Raw genomic sequence first — 19557 nt, 5'->3', positions numbered from 1 at the left:
GTCCTGTCCCCTGTTCCCTGGGAGCAGAGCCCGACCCCCTCGGCCCTACCCTCCTGTCAGGGAGCTGTGGAGTGACAAGGTCCCCCCGAGCCTCCTTTCCTCCAGGCTGAGCCCCCCCAGCTCCCTCAGCCGCTCCTCACTGGACTTGTGCTCCAGACCCTTCACCGGCTCCCCTGCCCTTCTCCGGACCTCCTTTAGCCACATTTCAAAGCCGAGAGGGGACAACACAGACACTTTCAGGGATAACACCCACACCCTCGCGGCCGCGCAGAGCTCAGGGTCCCTGCCCCGCCCCGGCGGAGGGGCGGAGGTGCCGGGGCCGGCGGGCCGGGCCGCCCCCGCGGGGCGGCGCGGGGAGATGATGCCGGCGGATGATGTCAGCGGCGGGCGGGCGCTCAGCCATGGTGTGAGGGCAGGGACTGAGCCGGCCCGGCCCGGCCCGGCTCGGCGGCGGCAGCAGCACCATGTCGGGGCCGAGCGCCGTGTCGGACCCGCAGCACCCGGCGCGGCTGCTGCGGGCGCTCAGCTCGTTCCGGGAGGAGACGCGGTTCTGCGACGCGCACCTGGTGCTGGAGGGCGAGGAGATCCCAGTGCAGAAGAACATCCTGGCGGCCGCCAGCCCCTACATCAGGTACGGCCGGGCCGGGCCCGCGGCCCCCGGCGGCCGCTCGGAGCGGGGCAGAGCCGGGGTTACATAAGGAGCGGGATCCGCGGCTGGGCAGGACGGAGCAGCCCGGGAAGGCCGGCGGGGGCTCTGCGGACCCTGCGGCGCCTCGGCCCGGAGTTGGCCCGAGCGCCCCGGGAGGGCGTGGGGTGTCCCCCTGTGGGGACATTCAAACCCTCCTGGACGCGTTCCTGCTCCAGGTGACCCTGCCTGGGCAGCGGACTTGGACTGGGATGATCTCCAGAGGTCCCTTCCAACCCTAACAATCCTGTGTTTCTGTGGGAGCAGCAGCTGGGCCGGCTCCTTCCCTCCTTTCCTCCTTCCCTCCCTCAGGCCGGTGCCGCCGGGCTCCTCCGCAGGAGCCGCCGTGTTCTCGGCATCGAACCGCTGCTTTTTCCAGGTCCCAGAGGCTCTGTCACCCACCGGGGAAAAAAATCCCCCCCCCAGCACCTGAATTGCTGCCAAGTGCCTGGCGCGAACAAGCGACCCATAAAGAACGAGCTGTGCGGATGGTCGGGGAGGTGTCCGAGGGGCAGCATCCCAGGGGATGCCGTGAGGAGCTGGGCCGAGTCAGCACTTTAGCATCATTTTTTTTTCTCCTTAATGCCTTTTAGCAAGACAGGGTGCTAGGTGGTGGTTATGTGTCCTGAAGTACATCGGCTTTTAAATTAAAAAAAAACAAAGAAACGGGTCTGTCTCCCCATCGCTTTTGCCCCTACACCATCCAAGAACATCCCTCGGAAATTGCCAGAGGGACAAAGCCCGGCCGTGCCAGGATCGCTGGCAGCTCTTGGCAGCGGGAGTCACCAGCATGTGCTGTCAGAACTGTGCCACTTGACAGCGAGTGCTGGGGAGGACGAGCTGCATTAGCACAGTCATGGTTTCTGATTTCTGAGCTGCTCCTGGGCTGTGTGTGCAGGGAAACCCAGATCCTGGGAAGTCCTGCTGCAGCCACTGACAGCGGTTTGAACCCTGTCACGCTCAGTGCTGACAAGCCCAGTCACATCAGGTAAAGAGAATATACCTGCCATGAGATGTTTATGATGCATATCTGCGTGTCAGAGAGGGTAAACAAAATGCACGAGTGGTTAGTTTCAAAGGGTTTTTGTTTTTAAGTCCTCTCATTTGCAGGTAATAAAGACATAAATTTTGTCTTCATGTGTAAAGTAGGAGCAGACCTTCAGTACCAGTTAAACACAGGATTATCATAAATCTTTAGCAGACTATTTGTAATGGTTGGGCATTTCTTCCAGGTGCTGCTTCCTGTGAAGTTGTCATAAAATCTGCATTTTTGCCCTAGGTGAGGATGGGGATTCTGTATGCTACTCTCCAAAAAAAAAAGCAACTTTCTGCAGTGTCATATTATCATCTGCTTCTAGGCAGTGTGGTATTTTAGGTGACCATCGTAGTACAACTTCAACGTTCACAAATACAAAAATAAACTAGAATAGGAAGCTGGCAAATAACTTCTAAATGGTGCTGACTGTGGACAGACTTAATGAAACAGTTCTCTGCATCAACTGAGCTGGCAGAATTGAGATATAAAATAAAATAAAATTCACAGAGAAGGAAGATCAGCAAGAATTTGCAAGAAAAGAAATAGTGGAGCCTGTGTACTAACAATAATTTTTTGCCAGTGCTTGTTTTGAGAAACAGGTTTGGAAGACTGTAGTGGAAGGGAAATCAAAGATGTGAAATTGAAATGAACCATTGATTGAATACTCTTCAAAAGACCTGAATGCTTTTTAGGTTGTTGGCCATCATGTTTTAGATGACCATATGCCTGACATTAAGTTTCAGAAAAGCTGCTGTAGGTGGTAAGAGGTCGTGTCCTTGGGAAATCTGCTGTTCTACTGTTACAGCAGGATGAATTTACAGGAAATGTGCTTTTTTTTTTTTTTAACTGTGAAAAAAAAATGCTTAATGAAAAGTTTTTGTAAATTATTCTGTGGGGAAGTAGCTCTTCACAGAATTTCGTCTTAAAGTGTTGCATTTTGTTGATCTCTGGAAAATGTACTGGGGAAACACGAGTTAATTGTGTGTGAGGAATAAGAGGGCCAGACACAACTACATTAGCAACAAAACTTGTAGTCATTAGAGTCGTGGTTTTTTTAAACTCAGAATTCTTCAGGTTCAAATCCCATGAAGGAACTCATTAACTATGTGTGAAAGTAGGTTACATGCATTAATATATAAATATGATTAAGTGTGGGGTGGTTTGTGTTTTTTTTTAAAGCTAACTCATGTCTTCTCCTCGGGCTTTCAAGATGTAAAGAACCAAAAATACACGGACCTAGTTCTTGTAGGGCACATTAAGGAACACATTTGTATTACCTACCTTTGCAGAGCCTAATTTTTACCTGCTGCCTGTCTCTCTTCTTTTTATCACTCCAGGATCTCTCTCTTAGTCCAGCTGGTCTTCACATTGGGTAGAATTGGTCAGGTAGGTTGCCAATGTTGGAGCATTATGTTTCCAGACAAGGGTAATGTTTCAGTGGATTTTTTTTGAGATAAAATTAATCTCCACCTTGTACCTAGTCTATACAAGTCCCATTTATTTTGAGTGTTGGTTTTGCAAAGGAAATCTGTGTAGGTTTCTATATAAAGAGTTATTGCAGGAGACTCAAGAATTTCCTGCCCTTGTATTTTAAGGGTAGCAGATTCCAAAGCGTGCTCTGGTACCACAGGCTGTTACAGACTCCAAATGCCAATTGATTCAGGTTGCTCTCATTTGAAAAATTCCAATACAAAGCTCAGAAAAATCCATTAACTAATTTCAGAAGTAAAAATTGGAAGAAAAGTGAGTGGTTATATGAAACTTGTAAGTGAAGCAGTGGGAAGTATGAGTTGATGTTGTGTTTTCAGTGTCTGGCTGTGTCATTATGTGCTGTGGCTGTGGGCAAGTTGGTGGGCGAGTTCAGAAACTGTAGGGTTTGCATGAGTGCTTAGTTTAGGGTGTGAGTAGGAAAATAAGTAGGCATGGACCTTGTGAGGGGGTGGTTGGGTGTGAGCAGAGTCTGTGTGTGCTGAAGGATTTGTGCAGCCACAGAGAGAGGAGCGTTACCTGTTTTTTAGTTTTGCATGGAAGCTGTTTGGCTGACTGGTTATGAGTAGGACACTTGTAAATTACAGTGATGTGTTTTCCCTCTAGTTATTTGGCAACTGGGTTATCCATGCAGCTCAAAGATGGCAGCTTCAGTGGGAAGGGACCACAGAAACACATGGAATGTTGCTGGTGTCGTGGGTCCCATCTGCCTGTCTGGTCCTTAGGGTGGCTTCTGCAAGTACAGAAAAACAATAAATGCCTGTTTAATTTTTAAATGTTCAGTCTGTGGGACCAGTAAGACTTTTAATTTTTGTGGTGGTTTGATTCTTGAGGTCTTGCCTCAGCTGCCTAATGCCAAGTGGCTCTTAGCCCTCCAAGGGCAGTAAGGTCTGGGGTGGTTGTGTGAATTCCTACAGAACTGCCTTATGTATACAGGTTTATCTAATCCCTCACTGTGCCCCTGGAGCAAATCCTGTCATTTGCAAAACACAGAAGTCTTCCTGCATATCTCTAACATCTTGTGGTATGTTCCTGAGCCTGAGAAAAGCAGGGTTCCTCGGGAGGAAAGTGCCATAGGACAAAGCGTGGTTTGGCTCAAAGTGCATCCCAGAGGAGTTAAACTGGAGCCAGGTTAGCTCTTGGTTTTCTCTTCTGGAACAAGTCAGCCAGAAGCCTGCACTTCTTTTGTAGCACTCTTTGTCCTGGCACTTGCCCTAATGTAGATCCAGTTCTATTGCCTTGGCTTAATTTATTTAGTTTGAGAGCCCGGTGTAAATTGCAGTGGCGTAAGAGGGCTTTTACCAGAACAAACCATGCTCGCACTAGTAAGTTTGGCCTAAGTTGTAGCACATATCCGCCAACCTTTTATAGGATAGACTTGGTCCAAGTATTCCTGGTATCCTCAGCAGTAGCAGCAGATGTTCCCATCCCAACAGATCTGTCACTGTCTGGCATGACTCGTTCCTGGCCAGCTGAAACTTGCAACTCTTAATATTTTGCTCGCTTACTGTCTGCCTGCCTGGATCACGGGGAGCATGTGGGAGCTACCTGAACAAAGAGGATATTTAAGCTCATATTCTTAGACAAACTTAGTTAAGCAGGGATTGTGCTGCTCTGTTAGAAATTAAATTAGGACGTTTTTGTTACCTCAGCGAGTTTTGTCTTTGATTTTCACGCATCTGCGTGAACAGATTACAGATGGCTGTTTGTGTTCTATACTGTTCCCCAAGGCTTTTTGAACTCAGTAATGGACCAGTAATCATATTTTCATCTTTTTCGAGATGAGCATAATGTAGCTAAAGGAGAATGTAAATGCAAGGTTAAGTTCACGTTATTTTCCATGCACTTGTAAATAACTGTAAATTGTAAATGGATTATGGTCAGAAATAACCCTACAGCATTTGCATCTTCTCACTTGTGCTGTTCAACCTTCTGACACCTCTAAAACATTGCAGGCCTTGTGAGACTCTGCACAGCCTCAAAATCATAACCTCTTTGCCAATGCCAAAATAGATTTCCATGGAGATGTGGTGGGATGTGCCCCCATCACTGAACTCCTGCCCTTTCCTCTGTGTGCTGGCACTTGGAGCATTTGGAATTGTCCTGAAGGCATCCTGCTGAGACACCATCCCTGTGTGAGTGTGTTTGGGAGCATCCTTGAGTGCTGGTGTGAGAAGTGGGACAGGGCAGTTCTTGTTACACCTGTTGAACAATAAATATTATAGAGCAAGGTCAGCTGGAAGCCAGTGCATGCCAGTAGCTTCTGCTGCCGATTTCCTGGTAGCTGTTTTGTTTTTATTGACATCCATAGAGACGTTTTGGGGTGTTTTAAAACTTTGTTTCAATTTGGGACAAGTACTGAAGTCAGGAACACAATCAGCAGCTGGAGCTGGGAGGTGTTTGATTGTCAGGACCCAGTGCTCCCAAGTCCTGGTTTAGCTGAATCGCTCTGTGCTTGTGCCAGGGCTGGTTCCCTCTTCACTGGGTGTGCAGGGCAATGTTGTGGTAACTGCACTCTCAAGGAGGGCTTTAAAGCCATGTTGCCTTCAAGGTTTCTTAAGAGAAGTTTGTTTCTGGCAGTCTCCTGGGAGCTTTGCAGCTTGACCTGGCAGTAGGAAGTCAGGAACAGATCAAGCCAGAATTTGCTTCCAGACTTTCAAAGCTGTTTTTCAAATTAGGCATAGCTTTGGTTTGGTTTTGATTTTTAAAAAATTGAACTGCAATGCTACCTATTATGTTTTAGTGATAACTGAGTTGTAAAGTCTCTGTAACTTTGAGGGGCAATAAATCAAAATAGTTGCCTTGGCCAGAAACTCTGCCTGGCACAAGCCAGAAGTGCCTACACACGTGTTATGTTTGGATAAGCAGTTGAGGGGCAACAGTGATAAAGGTGTGTTAAAAGTTTATGGTTTCAAAAGGGATTTAGAAGTCACTGTACCAGGCTTGAGTGGGGAGTTGTTAATTTTATTCCTGCTCCAACAAGCCCCTAAAGATGGCCTGAAGGGAGGAAGCCATAAGGCTCTTACCCAGCCCCAAATAGTAAAAAAAAAATACAGTGGGGCTGCTGCTACACGTCAGGCAAAGGGAGAACTGGGAATGAGAGCACCTTGTTTACCCAGGAGAACTTGAGATGAAATTTCTCGTCCTTTCTTTGTATCCGTGTGCCTGATGTAAGAGGCGAGTTGGGATAGAAGGTGTGGCAGGATGGAGCTGCTTGGGATGTCTGGGTAATTCATACTCTGTAGCTTGCCTTTACACCTGCATTAATTGCCTTGTTTGGCAGAACTTTTATTATTAAAAGAACCTTTTTTTATTAGTATTTTTCCTTGCTTGATTTAAAATGTGTTTTTATGGCTCTGAAGTTGCCGATGCGTCTGGAGTTGATGAGTCTGAACTGCTTGATTTGCGTTTTGATTTTTTTTTTCTTGGTGGGTCTTTTTTCTTCGAGCCTGTTTTGTTTGTTTTGGTCTCATCTGCAGTTACAAAAGGAACTTCTTCCTGGTGTAGACCGACAAAAACAAAAAATAACCAAAGGTTTGAAAGGATTTGTTTCTTCACACTCTGTTCAGGCTCTTATTCCATATATTGTACAGAGCTTTTTCTCTGTCCTGGTGCTGAGTACCAGCGTAGTGTTACCTGTGCACGGAGGAGTCTCCAGTCCTGTCTTTGTCTCCTGTATTTTATCTTTTCCCCTGCTTAATATTTATTTTGTTATGGGCAGCTTGCTTGTTGCCTATCAAGGAAGTATCTTCTTAATACCATGTGGTTGGTGGCTGGTTTATGTCCTCAGGGTGTTGGTTTACATCCCCTGAACAATGCAGGCTGCCTAGTGCAGCTCTTGTTTATGGACACAGTTCATACTCTGCATGGGAGACTCCTGTGCTGGTGAAATCCTGGGTCCTTTTTCCTCTTGGCTGTGTCATCACATTCTGTGATAGTCTTGTAGATCTGTGTTTTCCAGCTCTCAGCATATCCAGAGTTCAGGTGCCTCCCTCATTTGGATTCCAAACATCTTCCAGCTGTCCCACAATACTACTCATGCTCTAATTTTGTCCATTCGACTTCATACTTATCAGCAATTATGGAAATCTTCCTCTGATGTGGTGCTAATTTCTCCCATGTGCTGTAAGGATGACTGAGGTATAAAAACCTGGCTAATACAAGTTTTCTCAGCAGGTTCATTGGTGTTCTTTCAAATAATTATATTAGTAAGTCACAGGAATGTTTGGGTTATTAGAGACACACATTGCATTTCTTAAATGTTTAATTATAAGCTTAACAGCATGGGTATGGTCCTGCACTTGTTTCTTCTAAAAAGCATTTTTAACAAGTTTAAAAGCAGAGTTAATTTGAGAGAAGATGTATTTTCAAGTAAGACACTGTTCATTTCTCGGTTTAAAACTGTGTTCCGGAAATGTCTTCCTTTGCTATTCCAAGGAAGTCTTGCCTAATAGATGTAACACTGCTGGAAATCATTAGTTTGGTGAATGAACTCGAGTGTCATGTGGAGCAGAAAAATGCCATCAGTGTGATACAGGTTTAGTTCAGGAGGGGCTCTGATGAGTGATCCATGTGAACCAGCCTGCTGCCCACAGAGGAACAGGGATTAGATGTTTTTTTCCCACCTTTTAAAAACGAAGGGAAAAAAAAAACCTCAAACCCACCTTTTTAAATCCAGTGGCAGGTGTTTCTAACACAGGAAGGTACATCTTAGATGAACAGCCACTGCTGAACCAGTTCTGCTCAACCACATGCACAGGTGAGCCTGAGCTGTGCTTTGTGCTGTGACATGAGCCATGGGTGCCCAGCAGCTCATCTGTGTTGCTCGTGTTCGACTTGTTTGTGAGCTCAGCTGGTGCAGTTGCTTGGTTGTTTTCCAGCTTGGCTAAAGAAACTCAAAGTGAAATGAAAAGGCAGGTCCTTGGTGCTGCTGAGAAGCTCCCAGGGTCCGTTCTTGGGCACTGTTTGTCGGGTGTGTGTTCTGTCTACTTAGGGCTAACTCACATGTTTAGGCAAGACACACTGGTTGAGGGTAGATTTCCAATTTAGATTACAATCTAACTCTGGATGAGCTCAGTGTAATCAGAGTAATTTCAGATTTTCAGGGTAAACAAGCTCTTCACTGAGCAAAGCCTGTGAGCCCTGTACATATCCCCTGTGCTGCTGCTGCTGCTGAAGGAATTGCCTTGTTCCCTTTCTTATGGAGAGAAGGGGAAGCCACATTTTTGCCTGACTTAAACTTTCCAATAGATGAAAAAATTAGGTTATTCCTGGTTTTTGTTTCTCTTCAAGCAAAGCAACTTCTGCAGGTTTTTGTGCTGAGCTGTTAGGTGGATTACTTTGCCTTGAGATGTGATGTTGCAGTTACAGATAATCTTAAGGAGAGAGACATAGGAAAGACACAGAAGAGGCAGAGCCAAAATCCTCTGAGAGCTGGCACCCTTTGCAGGGTGTGGTGAAGACTGGCTTTTATGTGTGGTGCTAAAGGCCAGGGTGCGACCTCAAAGGAAACCTTCTGATTTGGTTGTAAAATATCTTTTTGGAGGGTGGCAAGTGGGTGGAGTGAACTGCTGCATCATGTTTTTATGTCTGACCTGTTTAATAGTGTGATTATTAAGGGGGGTTTTTTGCACGTAGAGAGACCAGCTTTCATGGGAGAAAATATTGCAAGGAGAAAGGCAGAGAAATGGAAAACTTCACCATTAAAATGGTCAGTCCTGAGTGGGACTTAATTAGATTTAACATGGAAAGCTTATACTTGAAAGACTTAAACCTACATAAGGAAGCCCAGACCAGGAGGAGACTGAATTGACCTTCTGTTTGCATCAAAAGCAGATTTTTTAAGTTTTCTCCTTACTGATGCAAAATCTCCAAGTACTCACTTGCCACTTTGGGGACTGAGTCATCCTTGTGAGTGTGTTTTAGGTTCGGTGCATGTCTTTGCTGGAAACATTTGTTGGAGGTACAGCTTCATTTTAGAACGCTAATGCTCTCTAGAGAAGGCCAAAACACTGGTGCAGGTAAAGGATATATCATCCAACCCCAATTTTATTACTCTTTGGTTTGGAAGGACGGCTCTGCTGCTTCACTATTGAGGTTTGTTGGTGTGGCAATACTGGCAAGGCTTGTGCAGACTGGCCCTTACGGTTAATCTGGAGCAAAATCATTAATTTGGCAAGACAGCTGCTTCCCAAAAGCCGAGTGTCTCCCTTGGCTCCTGCAGTCTGGTTCCTGACACCCTGCTCTGGCTGTGGAAGTAGGTCAGGGAACTGCGTTCGCGGCGCGATGACGTGAGAGCAGGTAAAAGTTTTGTGTCGCAAAGCATCAAACCCAAAGCGTCTGTCTCTTGTTTCCCAGATTTTTAGGTTGCTGCTCACTGTAAATATAAACCTGCTTGAGGTGGCTGTGGTCTGGAGCACTCTCACAGGCACAGTCTTTGCAGACAGGTGTTTGCTTTACCTGTTTAAGTACCAAAATACCAGCGCTCTAAGATTAAAGCGTTCCAAGGGTTGTGCTGTTGTTCTCTTTATAACTTATACCACCATTGTAAAAACACACCAGTTACCTTTTCTTAACAGTTCACAAATAAGGCAGAGATTTTAAAGATAAAAATATTCCCAGAGAATTATGTCTGACTCAGGAAAACAAGCGCAATTGGTGGCAGCTTTGAGTTCTTTGTTTGAATTTTCATTTTGTTTGCTGTTTGGTCTGGCTGGATTTTTAAAAATTATTTTTTTAAAAATTATTATTCCCCTCCTGTAAAATTTCATCTGTAAAATGTAAGAAAATCAAGTTTTCAGACACATGGACTCTTTTTTCAATGTGCTTGTCATTCATCTTAACTGTCCCACTGTCTGTCACAGGGATTTGGCTATGAGGTCGAAAGGATGATTGTGTTTTTCTTTGTTTTGCTCTTTTAAAATGACAGTAAGTTGGAAGAGCCATCTGAATTTTAACAAGAACTGTGGACAGTCTTAATTTACCTGTTGGTTTGCTTTTTGTTTGTTTTGTGGGGGGTTTTATTACTGTTTGAATTCGTTTTATGCAATTAGATGTGAATTGTCACTCTGGCAATATCAGCATCTGTCCTTAAGCCCTCTTTTAATTTTGAGAATTCACCTTGTTTATATTGCTTACACGTACAGAAGAGGTACTGGAATTTTTTTCCTCGTTCTGCCTTATGTAGTGTCATTTGAGATGACTCATTAGGATTGTATCCCTTAAGTGATGTGGAACAGCACATTCTAAATTTGTCACACAGACAACATCAAAACACAACATCAACCCAGTTGTTCTGATGCCACTTGCCCAAGGTGTTATGTGTGCCAAGCAGTTTTCCTGAGGAGGTACAAGAGTTTGGGGTGGATGTTGAACATTTATAGAACACTGTTTATGTTACTGGAAGCAATTTCAGCTTATGGTGATGATCTTAATTAAAAAATGGAAAATATTGGTTTAAAGCATGTTTGGAGTCAAGCTGTTCAAAATTAAATTACTTGATAGAACAGGATGGAGAAGTTGCCATGTTTTATTTCCCCCAGCTCTGTGTGTGTTTCAGTTGTGCTCCACTCCCAGCTCAAGGGTTTTCTGGTTGGCTGGGGGGGTTATTTCCTTCTAAATCTTGATGTTCTGGTCTTCCATCTGAATTAAGGAAGACCGAGGCAGCCTCTTCTGCTGTGGTTTGGCAGCTCGGAGTGCTTTTAAAGTAATTAGGAATGTTGTCCACAGGAGGCAGCTGTCACATGCATGTGTCAGAAGCAGCTGGGCTGCAGCTGGGCCCATCTCTGCACCTTGGGTTGCTGATTGCCACTTCCAGCTTTCAGCCTCACAAATCAGAGGCTGAGTAAATCACCCTGAGGAAGAGTGTGGTGGAAAGCAAGCATCCTCCTCCCAGGATGCTGACAGATTGGGAAGCCTCTGCTTAAGCATATCTAGTAACTTATTTTCTAAAGTGGAATTTGATAGAGGACCAGGGTTAAATGTTTCTCCATGTGCCCACTGTCTTTCTGAACTGGGAGCAAACATGTTCTTGTTCTGTCTGTGTTATGACAGGGGTGCCCAGGCCTCAGTTTGCTGGTGAGATGTGGGTGCAGGTCACAGCTGGTGCTGGGTGATGCAAGAGGAGACAGAGCTCCTTGCCCTCCAATTCATACCTCCTACTCTTCTCTCCTCATTCAGCTTTCTTTCCATTAGACTCACAATTTTCTTTCTTACCTTTTTCCAGCCCCAAACCTGGTTATAATATGCCCTTGCATCATGTTTTCCCTCCCCTCTTCCCAACAGGCAGTAGCTGTCCTGCAGTGCGTGACGTGAATGACAAGGAGCACCTCCAGCTGCCTTTGGGAATGGCTCCCATGTCATAGCTCAGAAATATTTGTACCAAAATAAATAACCTTGTAGCTTATTAACCAACAAATTAAAGTCATGTGACAGATGGATAACTATTGCTTCCCATGACACATGATAGGAGCAAAACTTAGTCTGAACATTTGCATAAGGTGAATGTTTGCCTCCATACGAGTGTCTGTAGCTGAAATCGTTTGATTTGTTTTCAAGTTTATTTTCCTGCTTTGGCTTTATGTTTTGGCCTGCATCAGGGGCTGAGCCCTTTCTTTTCAGATTACCAACTGTTGATGCCTGAAAAAATACACATTAATTAGAACAACTAGCCTGATAAGACCCAAAAACTCTGAACAACACTTTCTTGTTACCAGGAAGCGTCAGTGTAAAGTCCACGCAATGAGGTGATTTAGCTTGGGTGTGTGCAGGTGATGCTAAGATGAAAGTTAGATAAACAGCACTAGTCCTTTCCCTAATCTCCTTATTAATGCTGGCATCAACATGTTTATTATATACCTTGGGTTTTAAGCCCCACGGTGTGTTGGACTGTCCAGGTTCTGGGTAGATACTGCTCTGTGTTTGACCATACCAGCTACTCACCTGACACATATGAGATCCAGGTGCCATCCAACTGCCTCTCTTTTCTGCTGAAAGAAGCCACGTGCTGCAAACCTTGATATATTTTATGTTAAATGAAAAGAAAAAACAGTTTAATCCCAGGAAACAAGATACAGCTTTTGTTACAAACCAGGAAACCTAAAACTTGAGTGTAAATGGAGGTGGTAGTAGTAGTAAAATTGAGGTAGTTTGAATAGATTTGAAAACGTGTGTGAAGAAGCCTTTTGCTCTGTGTTGGAGTATAAAAGCCCTTTTAACCTGTGTTATATGCTCTGTAATTTCTTTGAAGTTTGTAGGCAGGAAAAGTGCACATTCCACATGGGCAAGGATGGCTCGAGCTGAGGTTCACGTTGTTCATGTTGCTGGAGATGTACATTTGGGTTAGAAATTTTCAACTGACAAGTTGTAAATCGGTGTCTGCTATTGCAGCATGTGCTTTAGTGGGAGTCACCTAATTTTCCTAATCTCTTTCCAAGTGTTAGGAAATAAACAATTTCCTAATCCATACCATGTTGTTGTTGTTATTTGTATTGTAACTTGTGCCCTACAAACACTGAGAGGAGCCGAGCACTGCTGTCTGCAGTGTAGGAGAGGGATGTGAAGGCAAGACCACAGACATGATTAAGTAAAGGGCTAAAATTACCATCCTTATTCACACTTAAAAATAGCTCCTTACAGACCAAGGTTTTATTTGATGTGAGTTGTAGCTTATTTTGTGAGAAACTAATTTGTTCTGATATGAGTAAGTAAAGCAGAATCTGCCCTGAGCTAAGTCCTATTTATGTATTAGTGTGAGCATGGATAGCAGAACACTGTGACAAACTGGTCACTTCCAGCTTAGCAAAGCCACAGCTTTTCACATTAAGAAACTAATTCTATCTAAGAATATATTCAAATGAATGTAAAAATGCTTTTAAGGCTTTTGTGTGCTGGGATTTAGATGTAGATATATAAATATACACAGAGGTAATGAAACAAGTTTTCTGGTCTTTGTATAATGTATTCTTCATTGCCTAAAGTGTGGAGAAGAGACATTCAGAATGATCTTTTATTAGCTCTTGTGGCTGTTTGCACCAGACTGGTGGATGCTGCTCACTTTTGAACTCTTCAAGTTATCTTTCCTGGAAAAAGTGTTTGCACAAACAGCTGATGGAAAGCAAAGTGTCTGCTGTGTTGTTATTATTAGTTCCCCATCTTTTCCCCCAGTCCCTCTCCTTGCTATTCAAAGGCACATCACAGTGCTCCTGGTATTTTTAAAGGAATTGCTCACAAGTGAGGTGTCCACTGATGCAGATGAATATTTAAAGCTCTGCTGAGCAGCACATGGGCTGTTTCCTGCAACTATGAGCACATGGCTTGGTTACAGCCAGGCATAGCATTAGGCTGATAACATCATAAACTACACAAAATGGTAATGTAGTCCAAATATTTGTGCTGCCAGTGAATATTCTGATCGCATCTGCTCACTCTAATTATTTCTTTCTTGGTAAAATGTTTGGGGGTTTTTCTTTTGTTTTGGGTTTTTTTCCCCACCTTTAGCAAAGCAAATTCTTGTCTTTCATCTGTCAGCAGAGCTGCTGTTCTGTTGGAAGGTCTGAGTGAAGTTTTTGAATGCTTGTGATGAATGAGCTGGGATAAAAAATACTTTGGCTCTTTGATGCCCTGGGTGGTTTGCAAGCCTAAAGTATTTGCTCAGTTTGGAAATGTGATGAACAATATCAGAGACCAGACCTACATCCTTTCCATGCTGATTCAAGGGACAGTTTTCACATCACATTGGAAGGTTTTAACACCCCTGCTCTGGCTCAAGTGACCCACAGCTAGTCTTTGTTTCTTCAGAAACAAATGCCACAATGCCCAGATTTTGAGCTTTTCTCTTTTTCTTGTCTCTTCTCTTAGAACAAAATTGAATTACAATCCTCCAAAGGATGATGGCTCAACGTACAAGATTGAACTCGAAGGGATATCTGTTGATATCATGAAAGAGATCCTAGATTACATCTTCAGCGGGCAGGTATGGTATTAAAAAGAACTAGACAGCAGCTGGACTGTTTGTCAAAATAACTGGGGTTTTAACACTGTCCTGAAAGATAAACCTGCTGAGGTTTAAAGCTTTGTGATGAAACTTCTGCAAAGTGGGGCTGTGCATGTGAAGTAGAGGCTCTGCAGTTGTGTCTGCTCTTCTCGTGCAGCCAGGGAGAACTTTAAAATTTAGAGTCAATGTCAAATGCTTGTATTAAAATTGGTGGCTGCTTTCAATAACCTGCCTTAAGGCATGCAGTCTGTGTCAGGTGTGAAAGAGAACTGGTTTGGTGGTAGCTGTAGAGATTGAGACCCCATCACTGGCCATTACAGTACATCAGGTGTCCTCCCTCAGTGCCCCTCGTGCCCACCTGTCTGGCCTCTTGTTGCTGCCACTGTGCCCCTCCAGATCTGTGTGCCAGGAGCCTCAGCAGGAGTTAAAGTTGGTGTGTCCAGTTTATTTGGAACCAGACTGACATTGCTGAACGAGTTTTAATTTTCAGCAGAAAAAGAAAAGGCAGATGTGGCTTGAAATTCTTTTCTGGACATGCATTTTTAAAAACATTATTTATGTATTGCAGCAAAACTCATTTTAGGCTCCCAGATGAGATGAACAATTTTATGGTTGGTTTCTTCGGGCGCAAAATTCTGCTCGACACCTTCTGCCAAGCAAATGCCTTTCCATCCCTGTGTTCATTTATAAAGGGGTAGCAGTCATATCAGTTTCTCCTAATTTTTACACTGGCATTAATGCTCCATTTTTCAGCCACTGAGATTGAGGGTAATGAATGCGGGCATGTCATGGAACAAATGAGTGATAGTAGCTATAACTTCTAAATTAATTCTTGCAGATCAGGCTAAATGAAGAAACTATCCAAGATGTGGTACAGGCAGCTGATCTCCTGCTGCTTACAGACTTAAAAACTCTCTGCTGTGAGTTTTTAGAAGGTTGCATAGCTGCTGAGAACTGTATTGGTATTCGGGACTTTGCACTGCACTATTGTTTGCATCATGTTCACTACCTTGCCTCAGAGTATCTGGAAACTCACTTTCGAGATGTCAGCAGCACAGAGGAATTCTTGGAACTGACTCCTCAAAAACTGAAAGAAGTGCTGTCGATGGAAAAGCTCAATGTTGGAAACGAAAGATACGTCTTTGAAGCGGTGATTAGGTGGATTTCTCATGATTCAGATTCCAGAAAGGTCAGGACATCCAAATGTTTGTATTTTGAATGTGGTGCAGATTGGAGTGTTTATTCTAATCAGCGGGAACTTGAAATAGAACTGTTTCTTTCAGGACTAATCTTGCACTTATGGAATTAATTGAATTTTGGCTGGAATGCAGACCATGGGATTGCAGTGAAAGGGTGAAAGCACTGTGGGTGATACATCGTTTGCTGCCTTTATTATTTGATAGGCAATAAGAAAAAAAAGTACCATTTTGGTATTTGATGATATAATCTGGTTTTTGTGAAGAGAAAGCAAGTAGCATGTTTATGGAGAAATTTTGTGGACTTGATGCATTTTGTTAGTAACATTGTACTGTATAGTTTATTACTTCTAAATATCAAAAACTCTTAAGTATTTGATAAATATAGAAGCATGTATGGGTGCCTCAGTGCTGTTGTGTTAAAGGTGGGTGATTCCCTGGCATCCCTGTCTCCCCTCAGGTTCACATGAAGGATGTCATGTCAGCAGTGTGGGTGTCGGGCCTGGACGCAGCGTATTTACGGGAGCAGATGATGAGCGAGCCGCTGGTGCGGGAGATCGTCAAGGAATGCAACAACATCCCCCTGACACCCCCCCAGCAGGGAGAGGCCATGCTGGCCTCCTTCAAGCCCCGGGGCTACTCTGAGTGCATCGTGACTGTTGGGGGGGAGGAACGAGTGTAAGTGTGCGGTGGCATCACAGTGCTCGCAGCTGGTGCCAGAGCCAGCGCCTGGAGTTCATGGCAGTGGAGAGAACATGTGCACCTGCTACTCTGTCATTTGGTTTAAGTTGGTCAGATGCACCTGAAATACCTCTGGGAATGATTCAGCAATAAATGGCTATTTTGTTTCTGACATTCCACATGTAGTAAACTAAGGGTAGGATGTGTTGTTTGTTCAGCACAGAACGTTGGAGAAACACCTTTCTGAAGGTCTGAAAAGAATCTGTAACAAAACTGAAATGCAGTGAACGTGTGCTTTTACTGTTTTGTTTATGATAGCTGTGAGTCAAAAAACCAAGTCATTATTGGTGCATCTGAGCTGCCAGATGAAAATTCCTGTTCTGCACAATAATCCCTTTCTCTTCTTGAGTACCCCCTTCAGCAGGGGGGAAGGTTCTGTCCTGTTTAAATAAATTTACCATTTAGATGTTAGCTCCTATAGAAGTGTAGTAAACCACTCATATAACATTTTGCATGTCAGTTTGTGAATCACTTTACTCAAACATTACTAATACACTCTGTGAGTTATTTTTAGCTGTTCAAAGTTCATAAGAAAGGGTACAGGAAGGTACAGTAGGAGTGAAGTGCAGCTGCTTTTTGTCTCCAGTCTGTACAAACTCAATTTACATGTTTGGTTTGTGGGTCTTCTCCTTACCAGGGCAATGCCACACGTGATGAATATACATGAAAATGTGAACAAACAAACTTTGGACACAAGTTGTTAACAGTGAACTTGTAAAACTCTGTCTTGTCTTTCTGTTTTTGTTTGTTCCCTCCCCACCCTGTGTTCAGATCACGGAAACCAACCTCAGTGATGCGGTGTATGTGTCCTCTTTATGATCCCAATAGACAGCTCTGGATTGAACTTGCTCCTATGAGTATTCCAAGGATCAATCATGGAGTATTGTCAGCAGGTAAAGGGGAACTTTGTATTTTTAAAGTCAATATTATGAAAACTTACCAGTGCCTCAAAATCTGAGATACAGCTTATAATAATAGATTTTCTGTAAGATTGACTGCACTGGGGTTATTTCATGCTTCCCCTTTGTCTGCCCAAAACTGTACTTGATTCTGTGAAAATCCCTGTCATCCGAGTGTCTTAAAATCACTATTCCCGCAACATTTTGTGGGAATCTGCTACATCTGTCTCTCCAGGAGTATTTCGTGTTTTAAGTAAATTCTGGTTGCTGCATCACTGAATATGTTGAACAGTATCTGCAGGGGTAGACTGGAGTCAGATATAAGTATGGGCTTTGCCTTCTCCAGTCCAGTCTGACCTGTGACTGGTGTGAATCTGTCAGTGAATTCCAGGATACAGCTCACCAGTCACGTTGTCTTGCTCAGTGTACAGGTGTGAGTCCTGTTCTTAAGATCATGTTACATTTTGTTTTACAGAGGGATTTTTATTTGTGCTTGGTGGTCAGGATGAAAACAAGGGAACGCTAAGCTCTGGAGAGAAATATGATCCAGACACCAATTCATGGAGTTCCTTACCACCAATGCATGAGGCAAGATCTCTATCTAACTGTTGGGATTTAAGTTTTTACTTTGGCAAAATGTTCCTTTTCTTCTGCAAAATTTTATTCTGAATCTTCAGTCGCATCTTACACATTCGAAATCATGCTGCAGACTGACTTCCTTTTATATCCTGTTGTTGTTCTTGTGGTCTGATTGCTGACTGCTGGATCTGGAAAAACTAAACAGTTGGTGAAGAGCTAACTGTAAGATGAACTACAAAATTTCAGGAGTTTCATAATGCATCAGTCATATAGTGTACTTAATGTTCTGCGTGTACTGGCCTTCTAAAACAAGAGAACTCTGAGATGGACAAAGGGATCGGACTGTGCAGAAAACATGGACAGAGGACTGGCCAACATACAGAACTTGGCTTGCACAGACATACTTAGGTTTGGTTTGAGTTAATGCTTCCTTCTTCATACTTGCATTCCATCAGAAAGTTAACAGTTTGTTGTTTGTAAACATATATCCTTAATACACCTGTGGTTTTATCTCTGTAAATCAGCACAGGGTGTTTGTTAAGAAATTGTTTGCCCCAGGATTTTCCTCTTTGCAGCCTCTGGTTGGCAAAGGCTTGTAGTTTTGGCTACATCTGTAGTTATGATGCATTAAGTTTCCTGCTTCCTAAGAGTAGGACTATGATTGTGATGTTCCCTGTTTGCTGTGAGACTGAGGGGAGTGTGCCCAAACATACAAAATAGAGGAGCTGCCTTTGCACAGATAATGAGTCTGAGTTTGGCTGCTATAGAGACCTGAAAGCAACAGCTTCATCGTGGAGACCATCACTGTGCAAACTGAAATAGAGCCAAGCTCTGTTCTTAGATTTCTGTGTGGTCTCTTTGGCTTCTGCTGCTCTGCTTTTTTTTTTTTTTCTTTTAATACCCTTTGTTTAGTTTAGTTGATTAAACTAATAATCTTATACTGGTGTTTAGGGCTTCACCATTAAAAAAACCAAACCAAAACAAACCCCAGGCATAATACCAATAGCACTTTGCAGACAGATATGCTGTAAAATAAGATTGTATTGATTTGTTCACAGTGGCTGTTACATTTTACAGTGTTGACTTTATTGGTATTCCTTAGGCACGACACAATTTTGGTGTGGTAGAGATTGATGGAATTCTATATATTCTGGGAGGTGAGGATGGTGAAAGGGAGCTGATCTCTATGGAGAGCTATGATATTTATAGCCGGACCTGGACCAAGCAGCCAGACTTGACCATGGTTAGGAAGGTAAGAGCTACATTGTGTAGTATTGCATTACTTATGGTTAAACAGGCAATTATATGTATATATATATAAATATGTATATTTTAACTTTTTTCTTCAAGTAGAAGCTGTAACAATCTCAAAATGAAAAGAGAGACAGCAGCTTCTTTATTAATATACCAAAACAAAACTCTGGCTGAGGATTGTTATGCCTGGCATTGTTTGACATGTGCTACAGGCAACCCAAATGCCTGCATGTGTATAGTTAGTTTTGAGCCTCTCAGTACTGTGTCATTTTGGATATGCTTTTTCTCTTTTCCATAAGATTGGCTGCTATGCAGCTATGAAGAAGAAAATCTATGCAATGGGTGGAGGCTCCTATGGAAAACTCTTTGAATCTGTGGAGTGTTACGACCCCAGAACTCAGCAGTGGACAGCAATCTGTCCTCTCAAAGAGAGGAGGTGAGTGAAAATGGAAGGGGGAACTAGATTGCTGTGTACAACCTTTTCTAACTCTGATGAGAGGAAATTGTCCTTTTGCTGATGAATCCCTGAAGATGGCCCATGAACTTCCCCATGACTTCCTGAGTCATGGTGGCTTGTAGTTAACACATGGCTGAGGAAAAGAGAAGCATCCAAGCAATAAATACAAATTTTGTAGAAATGCACTCCTGATGTTACAAGCAATACTTCCTTGATGCAAGATGAAAAC

General features: G+C 43.5%; 1 protein-coding gene across 1 annotated transcript in view; it reads left to right on the top strand.

Annotated features, from left to right (window-relative positions):
• The first annotated feature begins 420 nt into the window (after positions 1–420).
• Positions 421–19557, top strand: part of GAN (gigaxonin) — a 41052-nt gene continuing 21915 nt past the window's right edge. The window contains exons 1-8 of the mRNA XM_027684985.1: positions 421–631; positions 14067–14181; positions 15041–15391; positions 15859–16076; positions 16911–17032; positions 17514–17626; positions 18720–18869; positions 19171–19307. Of these exons, the coding sequence (XP_027540786.1) occupies positions 465–631; positions 14067–14181; positions 15041–15391; positions 15859–16076; positions 16911–17032; positions 17514–17626; positions 18720–18869; positions 19171–19307 (1373 nt within the window). The 5' untranslated portion in view covers positions 421–464. The remainder of the gene's footprint in view (positions 632–14066; positions 14182–15040; positions 15392–15858; positions 16077–16910; positions 17033–17513; positions 17627–18719; positions 18870–19170; positions 19308–19557) is intronic.

This window comes from Neopelma chrysocephalum, unplaced genomic scaffold (genome assembly GCF_003984885.1).
Source record: "Neopelma chrysocephalum unplaced genomic scaffold, ASM398488v2 Primary Assembly neopelma1_68, whole genome shotgun sequence".
Classification (NCBI taxonomy): domain Eukaryota; kingdom Metazoa; phylum Chordata; class Aves; order Passeriformes; family Pipridae; genus Neopelma; species Neopelma chrysocephalum.
Note: the sequence above shows the minus strand (reverse complement) of the source record. Positions and strands in the feature narration are given on the sequence as shown.